This window comes from Rutilus rutilus (genome assembly GCF_951802725.1).
Source record: "Rutilus rutilus genome assembly, chromosome: 14".
Classification (NCBI taxonomy): Eukaryota; Metazoa; Chordata; class Actinopteri; order Cypriniformes; family Leuciscidae; genus Rutilus; species Rutilus rutilus.
In genome coordinates, this window is record NC_140219.1 from 3,667,069 (window position 1) to 3,685,018 (window position 17,950).

The 17,950-nt window shown below is 37.5% G+C and overlaps 1 protein-coding gene across 2 annotated transcripts in view; it reads left to right on the forward strand.

Annotated features, from left to right (window-relative positions):
* Positions 1-5,131: 5,131 nt before the first annotated feature.
* The window catches only part of adad1 (adenosine deaminase domain containing 1 (testis-specific)), a 30,113-nt gene continuing 17,294 nt past the window's right edge, over positions 5,132-17,950 (forward strand). Inside the window, exons 1-7 of one of the 2 annotated variants that reach the window (XM_084430566.1) lie at positions 5,132-5,229; positions 5,962-6,119; positions 10,177-10,311; positions 10,402-10,569; positions 11,797-11,871; positions 12,043-12,168; positions 16,346-16,469. In XM_084430566.1, coding sequence (XP_084286692.1) covers positions 5,156-5,229; positions 5,962-6,119; positions 10,177-10,311; positions 10,402-10,569; positions 11,797-11,871; positions 12,043-12,168; positions 16,346-16,469 — 860 coding nt within the window. In that variant the 5' untranslated portion in view covers positions 5,132-5,155. Of the gene's footprint in view, positions 5,230-5,286; positions 5,403-5,961; positions 6,120-10,176; positions 10,312-10,401; positions 10,570-11,796; positions 11,872-12,042; positions 12,169-16,345; positions 16,470-17,950 lie in introns of those variants that run through there. The other variant, XM_084430567.1, reaches the window with a different exon arrangement.

Consider the following 17,950-nt stretch of genomic DNA (forward strand, 5'->3'; position numbering starts at 1 on the left):
AAAAAGATTCTCTCTGTAGCAGTTTTTTATCTACATCACCACCTCTCCTTTTAGGCAAAACTCTTTAACAATGTGGAATGGTAATTAATAATTTGTATATTATTGCTGTTACAAAAGTCAGTTTTATGTGTAGCACTTCAGAATACTGTGGAATTGATAAATGTAACATTATTACAAAATAATAATCACACTATTAAATTATTAAGGACTACACTAATTGGTACTTAGGCTAAACGTATTTGTGTCCTCCCTCAAACAGGCAGTATCCTTTTCAATTCTTCAGAAACATCTCATTATCACATTTTTCAACCTGACGAGTGTTTATGTTTGCGTACTTCCTGATACATTACACACACAAAAAAAGACATTAACATAAACAACTTCTATTCTCATCTCTGTGAACGGAACCCAATCTGAGGTTTTGAAAAATACCTTTTTATACCTTTTGGGCATAAACAAAACCTTGACACATGCTGCAGAAATTAACAATAGTGGAAGCACTTTTATGTTTCATTGGGACATGAATCATATCCTCATATTGTTTGGAAAGGAACTGATGCTGATCCGGAAAGAAAGACTTCCATATTTTAAATAAGGCAGACGAGGCATAGGATGATTTCATTGGGACCTTGGCCCACATTAGAGGTCGAGGGCAGGTCGCTGAAAGGTTGCTAAAACGAAACCAAAACCATTAAAAATAAATGCCAAAGCAATGAAATAAAATGAAAACACCAATAAACATTAAACCACCCTTCAAGTGTTTTCACTTCAGCCTTTCTAAAAAGCATTATTGCATGTCAATTTCCTCTTGCAGTCTTCAGTGTGACAATCTCTTTCTCTGGTATAAACTACTAGAAATATAGCGCTCTTGCATCAGGTCCACAAGAGATCAGTCGGTGTGAATTGTTCAATGACTTCTCAGATTCTCACGCTGTGTTTTTTGTGGTCAGGTTATGTAGGTCATCATCTGATCATCATATATTTCAGACTCCTTGTTCGTTGTCAGTTCATTCTACATTTCTGCAACTCTGCACTTGTTTCCACGTGTGCCTTTTCTAGAAGGCCACCTTTTGACTTCTGTCATTCCAGTATACTTAATTAACTGTTTTATTGACTATTGATTGATTTATTTTGGTGCTCCTAGAACTGATAGGGGACAGTGTTTCCATTATCGCATTCATTGCATGAAACCATTGCATTGCAATTCTGTCTAAAATGCTCCTATGAGTTTGTTTAATTGTTGGAGTAGCTTCTGTTGTATCAATCTGCACCAGAAGGGGGCACAACAAAGTCAAACCCGACTGGCACTTTCATGCATTAGTTACTGCAATAGACAATATTTGGCTGTTTTATTGAGGGACAATATTTGCCCGACTGGAATTGATTTTCTGGGCCATGTTTTACTTTAATGAGGGCATATTTTTAACCATATACCAGTAAAACACTCACAGTGTGTTGTCATAAATGTCCAGTAATTCAATTAAGACAATTAGTTTAAATTAGTGCTGTCAAATCAATTAATCGCATCTAACATAAAAGTTTATGTTTAAATAATATATTTGCGTGTATATATTTTATTATATATAAATATTATATATATATGAAGAGTTCAGATGCAAAAGCCTCTGAGTGCCATCTGAAATTTTCTTCTAGAATGATCATTTTTATCAACCTCGTATATTTAAGTTCAATAATTTCACTTAAATGGCAATGCAAATTACCTATTAATTGTCATTTAAGTGAAATTACTGAACTTAAATATACGAGCTTTATAAAAATGGTCATTCTAGAAGAAAATTTCAGATGGCACTTAGAGGCTTTTGCATCTGAACTCTTCATACACTGTATATATATATATATATACAGTGCAATGCATAAGTGAATACACCCATGCTAAAGTTGACTAAAAAGAGGAATAAAAAATCATATTTTGGAAATTGAACTTAATGCCTTAATTAAAAAAATTAGGAAAAATCCAACCTTTAAGGACACCAATTTTCTTTGTGAATGAATAATGTATCGTAAATAAATAAATGTTCTTCCTTAAAATACATGGTGCATAAGTGAGTACACCCCTATGTTAAATTCCCATAGAGGCAGGCAGATTTTTATTTTTAAGTATTTTTTTTTATTTTTTTTTAGGATACTATGCATCCTGATAAAGTTCCCTTGGCCTTTGGAATTAAAATAGCCCCACATCATCACATAGCCTTCACCATACCTAGAGATTGACATAGGGGTGTACTCACTTATGCATTGCACTGTAATACCATGTATTTTAAGGAAGAACATTTATTTATTTACGATACATTATTCATTCACAAAGAAAATTGGTGTCCTTAAAGGTTGGATTTTTCCTAATTTTTTTAATTAAGGCATTAAGTTCAATTTCCAAAATATGATTTTTTATTCCTCTTTTTAGTCAACTTTAGCATGGGTGTATTCACTTATGCATTGCACTGTATATATATATATATATATATATATATACATACATATACATTTATATATGTACACACACATCTATTATGTAAGCACAAACCTTTATGTTAGATGTGATTAATCGCGATTAATTGATTTGACAGCACTAGTTGAAATAAATTCTCAGTTTTATTAATTCTCTGCTCATATGCCCAATACCTGGGTTACATCATACCCATTTAAACCCATAACCAAATCCAGGTCTAAAACAGATCATCGTGGAATATATCATAGGTTAGATATCAGTACTTTTCCTTTTTTCTGTCTCACTGATGGTATCTCAATGAGAGCGGATGTTCAGATGTGTTAACACGTCAGTTAATCATCAGGCTGGGCCCTTTTCCAACATCTTGACTAAGTTCTTCTGTCTTCTGGAGTTAGTGCGCACAGTGACATATCAAAAAGAAAAAGAAAGAAAAAGAAAATGTTTGAACCTTGATATGCTAATCATAACTGGCAAACATCTTGACTTCCGCTGGTTGTGCCGTCGCGCATTAAAGCTGAAATGCCTGACTTATCATATAGATCGCCAATGACTGACGACAAAGTGGAAGAAGCACTCCTACGTAATGTAAAGATAATGTCTGCAACCCATCCAACAGAGGTGTTTGTGTTTACTGTACCACTGAGTAAGCAATGAACCACAGCATGTCAAATCAACACCTACACTGCACTTTGCATGAATGCCATTGCACACCATTACCTGCGCTCTCGGCCTGGTCGTGCAAAACACCCTTTGGGCGTGAATGCATTTGCAAATCAACTAAATTTTTAAGGATGAAAAACAATGAGAGCAGAATCAGGATTGCGTCTGCATGGAAACCGGGGTGAGGGGAATGATATCAGTTGCGTCACGTTATAGAGGTATTTCCAGGCATCAATATTAGTGTGTGGGCTTTGAGGTAGGATGTCTTGCTCTTTTGCTCACCATAGGACTCCACCGTCAAAAACACCACAGATGTTTCCACTTTGCTGATAAACATATAATTATCCAAGGATTTATCGCCTCTCATACATGCATTAAACACAATGAGCTAAACTGAGGCCTTTCTGAGGCTAGCAAACGCAGCGTGAAGAGTTTTTGCATTTATTGTTTTGATCATTCCATTTCTGATAGTAACAGTATTTTATTTTTGGAAAAAATAATAAAGGTTTTATTTATTAGATCAGATATAATTTCACTTGATAGATTTATGAATTAAAGCTTTGTACCACAATAAAATGAAAAATAATAAAAAAAATTAATGGAAATGAACTGAATTGAAGAGATAATACCCAGGTTAGGTAATCAAAAGTATGACACAAATGGATTAATAGGAATTATGTTGTGAACAAATACAAATTAAAATAATATTATATTTGAGCCATCATTGACTGGATGAATGTCTGAATAAATAGTCCAAACAAACAAACAGACAAATAAATACATAAATAAATAAATACCATGGATTTTGGACAGGTCGAAATTTTGTGTTTGTTTTTGGCAACAGATTGTTCTGATATCATCTTTGAAAAGATTGCAAATCTAAGCATGTGGCTCATGCAACATTTTGTCCCTTCTTCTAATGTCAACATTGCGTTTTTGTGGTTAATAAAGGTCTTCTATTTTTAGAGCATGAAAAAAAGACCAATAGCGCTTTCCTGTTGCACACACACACAGAGTGTTGAGTCATACGCATCTCTGGAAAACTCTGTTTTCATGAGTAACTATTTAAAAACCCCTTTGTTGTCCCTAAATGCACAACCGGTTTGAATGTTACTTCCTGGTGACCTTAACAGTCCATCACTTTCACTTTTACTCACAGGTCATTGTACTGGGCCGCCATTAATGGAAAAGCTTTGTGGTTAAGCTTTTACAAGAATATATACATATTTGTGTGTGTTTGTGTGTTTGTGTGTGTGTGTGTGTGTGTGTGTGTCTGCGTAAGACATCTCCTCCAGATGTAGATAAAAGCATGTATCCTTTGGAAGCCCATTTCCACCACATAAGAGGAATGTGATTAAAGATGATGTGATTAGTCAAAATTTTGACTTGAAAAAAAGTCCTAATTATGATAACATAAAAAGGCAAAACTATGAAAGTTTTATAATATAAAACTATATTATTATGAGATAAAAAGTTACAATTATGAAATAAAATGTTGAAACGTAGCCTACTAAGTCAGCATGAGATACAAGTTGAAATTGACTGAAAAAGTCTAAATTATGTCTTAAAAAGTCTAAATTATGACATGCTAAAATCGAAATTATGACTTAAAAAGATTCACACCAGTAATGTTTTTTTTTTTCTTTCTTTCTTCTAAGACATGTTTATAAAAGCTACTTTAATTTCCTAATTGAACTAAAACCTAATCCTGGCTTAATCTAAACCCTGTCTTTCGAAACCTTTATGTCATCATTTCTCATATTTATGAATTTTAAAGTAGTAATTTAGACTTTGTATCTCATAATTATGACATTTACAGTCATAATTTCGACTTTATGTCTCATAATAATGAAATTTAGGCTTTATATATTTCGACTTTTATCTCATGATTATTATGACTTTTAAAGTCTTAACTTTTAAAGTCTTGACTTTTTATGTCATAATTATGGCTTAACAGAGCATGATTTGTGCTTATTTGTGGCGGAAATGGCGCTCCACAATTCTACAATCTAACTTATCTGTTTACCAATGAATCTGTCTGTGATTGTGGATCAGGTTCAGTTGTGTCGTGAGCGAATCCCTCAGGGAAAACGCGTGGGCGTGTATGTATGCGAATTAATCTGTCTTTGTGTTTGTTTGAAGATAAAACTATAATATTTGCAGCTTCATCGATAAGTCATGATAAATCACTATATAAGTTTGTATTTATTGTTTAGTTCAGCTAAATTAGCGCGCTAGCATCGTGACTAGCGTCTCAATCGGCGTTAAAAAAAACGTCAGTCCGTTTTATTTCACTCTAACCTGTCAGTTGTTGCTACTTTGTTTATATTGGTTTTATTGCTACTTTGTTTATGTTGGTGTAGTTTGAATGTGTTTTATGCGAGTTTGCAAACTAATACATGAATGTAAACTTCGTCAAATAATTGGTGTGAAGGGTCAAGCGCTCTTCCTTCATGTTAACCGATTAATCATCATTATGATCAATTTATTAAAAAGTTTTCTGGCGGATTGATAACCATCTGTAAAACGACAGTTTTACTACAAATGCCATGGTTAAACTATGTTTAGTGTAGCAAAACAATGGTTAATTTGTGGTTGCCATGGTTTAACTACAATATGTTTTTTTGTTTTATGTGTAGTAAAACCATAGTTAATTTCCATAAGGAGCAAACTGATTAATCATCATTATAATTTATTAAAACCATCAGGACCTGCTTGATAAAACATCAATAACATAATTTCTGATGGAAGTTGCATGTACAGTAGTTATTTGTCTTTTCTTTCTAATATTTAACTTTATGATCTCTCTTTTTTTTTTATTTCTGTCCCTAAAGCTGTTATATGAAGATGATGATGAGGGGTGCGTCCTCCAGAGGGTCCAGCCTGACCCACAGCCAATGGACAAACATCTCATCTCCTTCACCTTTCAATGACATCAACAACAACAACAAATATCTGCCTGGACAACCATTGAGCGCCTCCACCAAAATCAGTTAATTATTTCATTCTTTTGTATTTCTGACAGACTGACTTTTTTTTTTTTTGGCAAATTCATTTCCATTGACTTCTCATGTGTGTTTTAAAGTCAACATGAAATAGCATTTGCATCCTATTTTACTTCCGTAATGTGATATACTTCTTAGTTCACACTGATCTGTTTACGCTGGAATCTAAAACTGGCCACATTTAAAACTCCAACGTGAACAGCTATACAAAAACTCGGATCTGAGGAATAAATGGGAATTGAGCCCTAAGGCTCGGAGTGTGCACGTAGCTCCTCAAGTGATAATGAAAGTCATTTCAGAGGCAAGATTATAAAGATAAAAAAAAAAATCTTTGTATAGTTGTGCACAAATACTCAAATCAAGTCATCTTTATTAGAGCTTTATACAATACAGATTGTTTCAAAGCAGCTTCAATGTAATAAACAGGAAAATACAGTACAGTAAGAAAATCAATTGCATAAAATATTAAAACACATTTAAATTCTGCTGTAAAGCATCTTTAGTGTCATTCAGCTCGAGTCAGTTCAATGTTGATTCAGTTCAATAATAATATCAATTAGCAAAATTCATCAATTATGAAACGAAGTCGAATGAGCTACGAAGCAGCTCTGCAGAAGTCAGTAGTGTCGTTATTCAGCTCAATTCAGGTTTTGTTCTCATCTGATAGTGTCAGTGCAGTCAAATCAATAATAATACTGAATATTAAATGTCCCCAACTAAGCAAGCCAAAGGCGACAGTGGCGAGGAACCCAAACTCCGTCAGGTCACAGAAATGGAGAAAAAAAAAACCTTGGGAGAAACCAGGCCAGGCACAGTTAGACCAGGGTCAACAGGGTCAGTTTTGATTTCACTGTCAAAAGTCTAGGAGGATTTACTCCTTCTAGGGTAAAACACAGATCGCACAGTGTCATCTGGAATAGTAGAGTTTTTAGCAGGGTTCCCACGGGTCCTTGAAAGTTTGTGAATCTGAAGAAAAAAAATGGCAAGGTCCAGGAAGTTCTTGTGCAAGAAGTTTTCTGAAGAAAATTCCATATTATTCCCACCGGTCCGCTAATGTGTTATATTTCGCCAACACTTCGTGTTACATTAAAGGGATATTTCACTGCTGGGATTGTCTTTAAATTGAGTTATTTATCTAGTAGATAGAAGTTGGTGCCTTCTTGTCTGAGAAAAGCCAGAGAATGTATTATTGGCTCATGTGGATGAAAGACTACAACTCCCAGAATGCACTTGCTTCGCTGCTCCACGAGGCCACTCCCAAGCCACGCCTACCGGTTACAGAGGGCAGTCTCGGAAGAAATGATACAACTAGGCCACTAGTGGACTCGAAACTGAAAAGACGCCGTTTTATCGTGAGATCCCCCTATGGGCGGGTTGAACACATGCGGAACGAGCTCCTCCTACTGGCTGGAGTCTCTCGCCTCTGGACAAAAGAGCCTCCGATGACGCAAAAAGCTAAAAAAATTTCCAGACACACAATACAGAAATCTCTCGTCTCAGAGGGGACATGAGGGAGGGAAGCACGGTCACTCGAAAATACTACCGGGTTTCTACAGAGACAAAGCTTAAAGGGGCATTCCACCCATTTGAACATTGTATTTTATTTAAAGTGGGTCATATATGTAGTCGAAATGTAAAATAAATTTTGAATTTGGTGCCTTCGTGACCGAGGAAAGACAAAAAATAACTTCAGGACGCATTTGTATGAAAGACAACAACTCCCAAAATGCACCACATTGCACAGCTCCGCAAGCCACTCCCACTAATCCAGAAAGCGCATATCTGCCTATAAGAGAAATCACTCTTCCGTCTACAAGGCTAGCTACCACCAGAGCTTGAAATTCATTTCACATTCACACAAAATGTCTAGTTAGTTGGCGAACTCATTAGTGCATTACTCCTCGTTTGTATTTCTTTCGAAAAGGTGAATTATTGCATGGTAATTCAGTCAGAACATATGCGGTGCGAAACTAGGATAGTTCTCAACACAAACGTCCGTGTCCTCGTCTGATTCAGAGATTTCGTCCAGGAGAAATTGTCATCGTTGAAATTCTTTGCCGCAGACGGACTCTATCTCTGTGTTCGTAGTTGCATCTTACAGTCTATGAGTTGCATAGTGAGATCACCGGCGCCACCAGTCCGCCCTAACCCGAGCCAGTCCGGGCTCCTCGTTCGCGGCAGGCAGGTCTTCTGCCTCGGCTGCTCTTCGCTATTCACCTTATTCCGGAAGTAGCACTGGGTGGCGCCATCTGCGTAATCTCACTTCCTGGTTTAGCTACTTAGCGCTTTGTTTGCCCTGGTCCAATCTGTTATCTGTCTTGATATAAGTAGATAGACTATAATATTATAGCCAAATGCGTTGGCCTATGGTTATTAACAACTGCTGCAACGTACTAAAGTACATTTCACTTGAAGCTTTTGAAACAATGCCACAATCAAATTATTTAAACCAGCTATATATGTAGCCTTTTTGAAATATGCAGTTTAAATTCAAAATTCATCATGTAATTAGGCCTATTCATTGTGGACGTTGCGTATTTAATAAAAGTGAGAAAAGCGTTTTGTATGCTGTTGTAAGCTGTGTCTTTCTAATAGCTATTACTTAGTTATGAAGATGTGCACAAACACTACTACATGTAAAGTTTGAAACATTATTACACCACAGTTTGTTTGCTTAATCACCAGATACATTTGCAGTGTATAGCCAACAGATGAGAAAAAAATAGCCACGAACTGGTGTAGAAAGAAAGTAGAGCCTCAACTAGATGAACAAGAGGGTAACGTTAGCTTAGCTAACTGCTAGCTGCAATTTCTTATGGTTTGATCTCTAACACAAGTAATGGCTGTAAAATAAATCCAGCGACTGAATTCTAGAGGACCATAGCTTTCAAACAAGGTATAGCATGTGTATGTGTCCTGTAGTGAGACCATTACAACATTAGATGTGTGTGGATAATGTAGGCTAAACACTACACATCGGCCGGGCTGCGATCAGACAGGCAGACGGGTCATATAAACACCTAAAAGTCGTTTAAAAATTACCCCGAGAAACAGTGCATTGCTGTGCTGTTGGTACACACGTACATAGCACATTTGGCACAAATTAGCTTATCTTATGTGACATTTTATCAGTGAGACTTCTCTGCAGTTCTCCTCGAAATTGAATGAGGGTCCGCTAAACCGGAAGTTGGTTTACAACGGAAGTACTGGACAGAAGTAAAAGTGGGCGGGGCGGAATAAGGTGAATAATGCGGCTTGTAAAGGTAGCCACAAACCTGATTCAAGCATCAGACTTCCGAAATCCTCTTCCTCTAGTCTATATCATATTGAGCACTCTCCTCCGCTATTGTCATTACTTTACATCTGTCTCCACAGCGCCTGTTAGCTTAGCTTCAAACAAGATGGAGGATATTGCTTTCAGTTTCAGAGAGTAAAGTCCCACCCACTGATCTGTAATAGGTCTGTAGCGTGAGCGGGTCCCGCCCCCTGGGAAAGATGAGGAACGAGTGCTTGTAGTCTTTACAGAAATCCACCCTTTTTACACTTCCTCCAACAATGACGTCAAATGACGATTTTTGCGTCATTGTAGGAGGAAGTGAAAAAGGAAAATAGTGGATTTCTCCCGTCTCAGGGGAAAATGAGAGAATGTTGCACGACCATTCAATAGTATGACTGGTTTTCTAACAATGCACCTCTTAATGCAAATGGGTGGAGTGTCCCTTTAAGTCCTTCCCGCGTGAGGCACTTTGTGTCGTATGTTGCCATGACGTTCACATGCGCACGAAACTACTACAATGGTACCTCAACGTTTCACAGACACACCATGAAAACATTGCAAAAATAGGCTGAAACTCACTTGAAATGTGTCCCCACATTAAGTCCTTGAATTTGAGGGTACTGGACCTGGAAAGTCCTTGAAAGGTCCTTGAATTTGAAGTTAACCAAGGTGTGGGAACCCTGTTTTAAGGACTGTGTTATTATCAGCTTCATTCACTTACGGATTGAATCACGTTATATCAATATTGTCCGCTGTCTCCTTTGCAGATTCCAAACAGAAAATCCTTCCCCTTGAATTGATCGACAGATATAAGCGAGGAGATACACACCCGGTGTCGGCGTTGTACCAGCTCTCTCAAACTTTGCAGTTTCAACTGGATCTGAAAGAAACCGTTACGACTGGTAACCAGCAGATTTCCTTGTATCTCTAGATTTTACTAAGTGTAGTTCATAGATGCATTCAACATTTTGTTTTCTTTGTTTCCTGAGCAGCAGGAGTCACGGGCTTTTTCTTTGCGTTCTGTGCTGTGATTGATGGAATCCAGTATAAGACTGGAATGGGCATCACAAAGAAAGAAGCCAGGGCCAAAGCGTCTGAACTGGCCCTTGAAGAGCTCATAGCAAGTCTAGAGAATGATGGGATACCTTCAGATGTGTCCGGTAATAACCTAATGATGAGTTACACTGGCAACTATGCTTATTAAATATTGAATATGCTTATTAAAAGCCATCTGCCAAATGCATAAATGCAAATTATTCATTGAGAATCAAGAATTATTGATTGAGAATTGCATTTTGATATCAAACATCACTCCATATTTCTTGTGACGATAAAGTTAATTGAGACCTAAACTGACACCGAATATGTGTCAGTGCAAGATTTGCATTTAATGACTTAAATAAGTTTAAAAGTCAAATTCAAATCAAATCACGTGATGCTGAAGACTGGCGTAATAATGCTGAAAATTCAGCTTTGCATCACAGGAATAAATTACACAAATTTAAAATTATATTACAATAAAAACTAGCACTGAGCCTAAATAGACAGCTTTCAAAAACATGACAAAAATCTAAAATAACTATTTTAATCCACTCATCAGATATTTAAAGGAATAGTTCATCTAAAAATGAGAAACAGCAAATAATATTTATTCATTTATAAAATAAAATGCATAAAAGGTAAAAACACCTGACTTTAGCAGTATGGTTTACCCCTAGATTTTTCACTGTTTGTTTTCATTAATGGTCTGCTTTGCAAATAATAGGCAGAAATCGTGTGACCTTCTGTTTGACACTTTCCATAGAGTCGAGGCAAGCACTTAGTCAGCTCTTCCATTTTTAATGTAAATATGCAAACTTCGAAATTCAATGTGAAAGTTTCCCCAGATAAAAGAGAACATCCTCGCTGAGTTCCCTCCCATCGAAACAACCCCATAGTCATTCACTGAAACCGTGGTGAAGCTCTTTCCTGTTTGAGGTGGGGGTGTAACATTTGTTTTTTTAATGCAAAAAAAAAAAGGTGACATTCACACCTCAGGGTGGTGCTGGAATTTAATCTTATCTATTGCATCTTTTTAATCATTTTATATCTCGTCGATTGCATAAAGCTAGGACGCATTTTTATTATTTGACTTTTTTTATATTTTACTTGTGGTTCATAGTTAGGTTTGGGGATTTAAACAAACTACTAACCCTAATAATAACCCTGAGTGCATAAGTCTTGAGTGCATTATGTCTCACACCGTTTAACCTGGCCTTGATCAGACTTGAACCAGTTAGCAAACAAAAAAACCCTGCACTTTTTTAGTAAATGCAAATCTTTGTGTTCGCAAGCATTGCATGGACAAGCACTACTCACGTTTTCTTTTGTTTGTGTGTTTTGTTCAGAGGGGCCACCTCCTCTGCCAGTGAGAGAGAAGGACTCCCCAATCCAAGAGATCCATTCTGGAAGAGCTGTGATTGGTAAATACATTCTTAAAGTCAGTCTGCATTGTATTTAATAGCCCAGTTAATAAAAGCTATAATCAGATGTTTTAGCCATAGTAACCATTGACATCAGAGCGTCTAATCATGTCGAAATCGGAAATATTTGTGAAGCTGACTAATAATTTCATTTTGGTTGGTTTAACGCAGAAAGAAAGAACCCCATTAAGGATCAGGTACCCAGCGTGGTGAAGGAGATGTTCACCAAGCTAATGGACAGTTACCCAGAATTCACTGGCTGTGGCGGAACAGTGGCTGCATTTGTCATGCTCTCTCGTAAGTCAGACGCACAGGATGTCAGACCACAGGTTTTTCTTTGTGGGATTAGTATTGATGCGTCATGTGGCACTTGTTGCCATATAATCTGTCCTGCACAGAATCTGGATATTAGTGCCGTCAATCGATTAAAGAAATTAACCAATTTTTCTGTAATTAAGAGCGATTAATCGCACCTAACATTAAAAGTTTGTATAGTAATTTCACAGTTAATCTCCAATCTAATGTAGAATAATAATATAAAGTTATCAAACACTTCACTGCATAAATTATAATTGAAATATTAGGGGTGTAACAAGTCTCAGTACTACATTAAACTACTATATATAATGTTGAATATAATGTATAATAATGCAATGGGGGAATATCTGTGGGTCCTGGTAATGCCAGATGTCAGATGTTACCAGTAAAAAGTGGCCGACATTATTTTAAATATATCTAGTCAGTGACAGAGATCAAGCATATTCGTCTAAAATAATTCTGTGTTTTCAGCTTCAGAATCATGAATATTGTTATTTGCCGTCTGTATTGTCCTGTGCATTGGGTTTACCTGCACTAGATCCAAGCCTATTAATTTACACTACAATGTAATACCAAATTTAGCATTTTAATCAACAGTAAAATGTTTAACCTTTTTCATATGTCTTGGAGTATCGCAACAATATTGTATCGTGAGTTCAGTTTTGTGATATGTATCGAATCGTGACATGAGGGTATCGTTTCACCCCTATGAAATATAGATTAATCCTTTATTTATATTAATCCTATATATATATATATATATATACAGTGAGGAAAATAAGTATTTGAACACCCTGCTATTTTGCAAGTTCTCCCACTTAGAAATCATGGAGGGGTCTGAAATTGTCATCGTAGGTGCATGTCCACTGTGAGAGACATAATCTAAAAAAAAAAGGGATTTTGGCCCACTCCTCCACACAGATCTTCTCTAGATCAGTCAGGTTTCTGGGCTGTTGCTGAGAAACACGGAGTTTGAGCTCCCTCCAAAGATTCTCTATTGGGTTTAGGTCTGGAGACTGGCTAGGCCACGCCAGAACCTTGATATGCTTCTTACAGAGCCACTTCTTGGTTATCCTGGCTGTGTGCTTCGGGTCATTGTCATGTTGGAAGACCCAGCCTCGACCCATCTTCAGTGCTCTAACTGAGGGAAGGAGGTTGTTCCCCAAAATCTCGCAATACATGGCCCATTTACAATACAATACAATCTGAAATACAATTTCAGACCCCTCCATGATTTCCAAGTGGGAGAACTTGCAAAATAGCAGGGTGTTCAAATACTTATTTTCCTCACTGTATATATATATATATATATAATATAGATTAAAGCTACAAAAGGTATTCACTCAAGAGCAGTGAGTGATTTTCTCTTTGTCTTTTGTTCTTTGATTTACTTTAATGACGGACATCACAGCAGCAGGATTTTTTAGGCTGCTGTCACTTTAAGAAATGATGCAGATCTGACTCGCATCCTATGGCCTCACAACTCTTTACGGTCATTTAAGACTTTAATGAACTCATTTTAAGACTGTGTTTAAGAGGATACTCGACAAAGCGGACATTTTGGCATACTTTTGTCCGTGAAAGAGAACGGCACGCTGTCTGAAGCGGCTTTCTGTGCGCATGAGTCCGGTGTGTGTCTCACACACAGACAGGAGATTCACAGACACCACTCCAGCTCAGATTTAAGTTGTAATATATTTATGCATCATGGGTGTGCTGTTATCCTACCTTTTATGTTGATTTAAACAACTTTAATAATTTATTTTTAAAAAAGCGATGAGAACTAAAGCAACATTTTTTTTGATACTGTTAGCATAAATTTGATTAAATTGTCTTGAAAAAGTCATGTTGCAATGAAAAAAGTAATTGTAATCTCTTTCTTTACGAGTTAGAGGGGAAAAGTGACATGAACCTTTTTCCATACTCCTTTTTTTATGAGATTCCCCTCTACAACAATGGCAACATCAAACGCTTTTGAAACAGACATTATTTTGCATAAAGTGCAAATTAATACACATAATGGCATATATTTTGCATTAGGTCTCCAAACGAATCTAGATGACCATGTATAAGAGCAATGTTTGCGCCACACTTTTCGGGGAACTTCACCTTTCAAAATTATAAACAAAGCACAGTTATCACAGTAATCCTTTATCCAGCAATCATAAATAAATGAAAAAGGCATGGGTTTGCATTAGTCAAAAGATGCCGGAAATCTGTGGGAAATTGACAGACGCTGATAAATAAAAACACATGTCAGACATGGGCAGGTCATTGGGGCAAACGTGATAACTTGACTTGCACTTCCTACTCAAAGACTGTTTCGGGAAATAGCACTTACGGCAGAACATTATGGGAACTGTTGACATTAAATCTAATTAGAGCTTTTATGTAATCGAGATATTTCTAGAATTAACATAGTCGTATATATTTACTTTAAACGAATGGCATCTGTTTGTTGCATTTGTAATATCATGGGGGCACTTAAAAATGTGAGTAGGCAGAGTGGAATTTCCACAGTGAATCTCTTAGTAAAGCCAACAATGGTGCACAGATATGGAAATATGCTGGAAGAGGAAGCAATTATATAATTTCCTTGGGCCCTTTTGTAATTTTTTTTTTCATTGGTGTAATGACATTTTTAACCAAACCAAACAAACTTGAACAGGAAATGATGGAGGATTCTTTATGATATAGGTACGTAACATCCACAGGATATTAGACAAGCGAAATGGTCAAGGAAGCCGAGACAAGACGTCATAGGTGTTGACAAGTTTGTTTTGGGAAACATTTACAGTAAAAGGAAGGGAACTGGGAGACATGGTTGTTAGATTTGCCTGAATCTGGGTTTGTTTGAAAGTGGTGCCACGATGAAGGGAAACCACCAATTGCGAGATCAAAACCACTGCTTTAATTAAAAAGAGGCAAACGTTTCGGTCACGTCACCTTTCTCAGTGCCTAGTTAATAATACTCAGCGCTGGAGGCATCTTAATATAAGGAGTCGCATGATTACATAGGTCACGTGACCAAATTTTCATTAAAGCAGTGGTTTTTATCTTGCAATTGGTGGTTCCCCTTCATTGTTAGAGTGTACAGGCTTTTTTGAAGTGATTTTTTTTTTTTTTTTTTCGTAATTCGAGTTTTTGGTTTTTGGTCACGCCAATTTTTGAGGCGTGTGAGTTCCTGGCTTTTCTTCAAATGTAAATTTTTTCCATGAATAGTAATATAAGCATATAAGAACATTATGCATACATTTCTGTCCTGCATTTGGCAAAAATGTTTTGTAGACTATGTATTTTACCTTTTAAAGCTGAGATGTGAGAACAACTCTTCTGTATCTTTAGCGTAGATACTCACGCTGTATCTGTAGCGTAGCATAACAACGCTGTATCTTTCATACTTCTCTTTGTGTGCATTGGTGTAATGGCAATGTAAATTAAAGTCTTTAATTGCAGATTGCGTTCCCAAACAAACTAAACGCATAGATGTACCCTTAAACTCGGTAAAAATATATTATTTTTCTCATCTTGACTTCATTGTCATTTTTTCCATTTCTTTTTGCTCATTCTGGTGAAGGTCCACATTAGCATGCACATATGCTGTAATTAATATACGTGACTCACCTTTCAAATGTTTTAAAATTTATTATCAGGGTATATTATGGTATTTAAAGATATTTAAAGGCTGTCATATTTAAAGTCTCTATGAAGCCCCTCCTTCTGAAAAGCACACTGTGCTCTGATTGGTCGGCTGGATCAGTGTGTTGTGATTGGTCAAGCGCTTCGAGTGTGTTTGGGAAATGGCCCGGCCCTTACCATAACCGCCAGTTTTAACACACTACTAACTAACTCAACCAGGCCCCGCCCCTTTATTCTGCGTATTAATTATTTAAATGAGGAATATTGTGACGTGTTCGTTCCCGGAAGAAACTCAAGACTACAGTGGAGGCGTTTCAGGAGTTCAGAAACACTGACACTGATATAGAGAAGAACTGGAGCTTTTTCATGCTCAAACATCAACATTACACACTAAAGAAAGATGTATAGAAAACAGCAGAACAGGTCTCTCTCAGAACAGGACTAATTTTGACATGCGGTTCTTGTCAGTCTGTGTTTGTATAATTGTAATCCGAACTGTCCTGTGTTTCGTCTGCAGCCGCGGGATGTGAGGTTGTTGCTCTTGGAACTGGCAGTTCTAATACCAAAGCCAGTCCAGCGCCGACAGGACGAATCCTGCATGATTCACACGCTGTGGTAACTGCCCGGAGATCACTAATGAGGTACATGGATGTTCAGCTGTTGCAGGTTGTCATCACTTTGATGTTCATATTAATCATCTCTTTGATGGCCAGTTCAGAGGAAAGCTGTGGTTTGCTTTTTGTTAATCCTACCGGTCACAGGTTTGTGCGTCAAAAATGCATGTCTTTTGATCTAGAAACCTTGTAAACTGAAGGCTTTCGGCTTAAATGCTAGAAGAAACACTTCTATTGGTTAACCGAACTCGAAATAGCCAGATAGTTCATTAATTAGTCTGTAGTTGATTTAAAGCTACAATATGTAATTTTTTTCCGCCGCTAGGGGTCGCTAACCTCTTACAATAACAAAGACGTAGGTTGATGACGCATAAGCGGAATTATGGATCTTGTCGTCATGCCGAAGGATCTAATAATGTTTATGGATGAGTGAATACACTGATGTTTTTAACATGACTGTGGAATGAAGCAGGGCTCGAGTGCTAATGAGAGACAGATCTCAGCGCCACACGCGAGTCCCGCGGATATAAAGAGATGAGGACGTTTCATTTAGGGATGGGACTTTTTCTCGACAAAACGACCGACATTCGACACATGCTCCACTCGACAAAAAAAATAGAGTGTCGACATGTCGAGGGGGCGGGGCTTGTGGGATTTCCAAATTGCATTTTTTTTTTTTGCCTTTTAATTTATTACATTTCCTCGGTTACTTTAACCTCGGTTCCCTGAAGGTTTGCGTTGCAAACGCTATGAGAAAACTCCTTTTCTCGAGAAAAGAACGACCATGGTGTGTAAACAGAAGCAGCAGCGGAAATGGGCGGCGACAGCTTCTTACAGTTGCGGGAGCTTTTTCCTCAGCGCCGTCAACAGAAAGAGCGTTAACTGTAGGTACGTACACACCGCCGCCGACTTGAGCTGCAAAGAAGCTCTGGCCGCCCTGTCAAGGACGCTTGTCAAAAAGTACGGGGAAGCTTGACCGCTCTGAATGGTGAGTGCGCGCGCGCGCGGCCGGGACTCGCTCTCTCTCTCTGCTCGTGCGTGCGCGCTTAAAATGTCATATTTTGTTATGAACATTCACCCGCCAGTGTGGCGGATAGCCTTTTGAGATTTACTCGCCAAACAGAAAATCTACCCGCATTTGGCGCTTGGCGGGTGTTAATTTCGGACCCTGATGTAGAATATTTTCCACCCTCCGCATTGCTGCTGCTCTTTAAAAAAAAAAGAAAAAAAAGGCCGACAATCCGACAAAAAGTCGACACATGGGCCTCGACAGTCGATTTCCCAAATCCCGTGTCGTTCCCATCCCTAGTTTCATTCTACCGAACTAACTTACCCGCTAGTGCTGAATAATACTCACACAGGGCAGTTTATTAGACGAATGAAACTTGTGAGGGAACGCAGCGCTGTTTCACTTGCTCTACACGATCACACTAAACTGCATTTGAGTGTGTTGAACGTTATAATGTTATTCTGTGTGTTAGCTTGTCTGTATGAGACTAGCAGTGAGC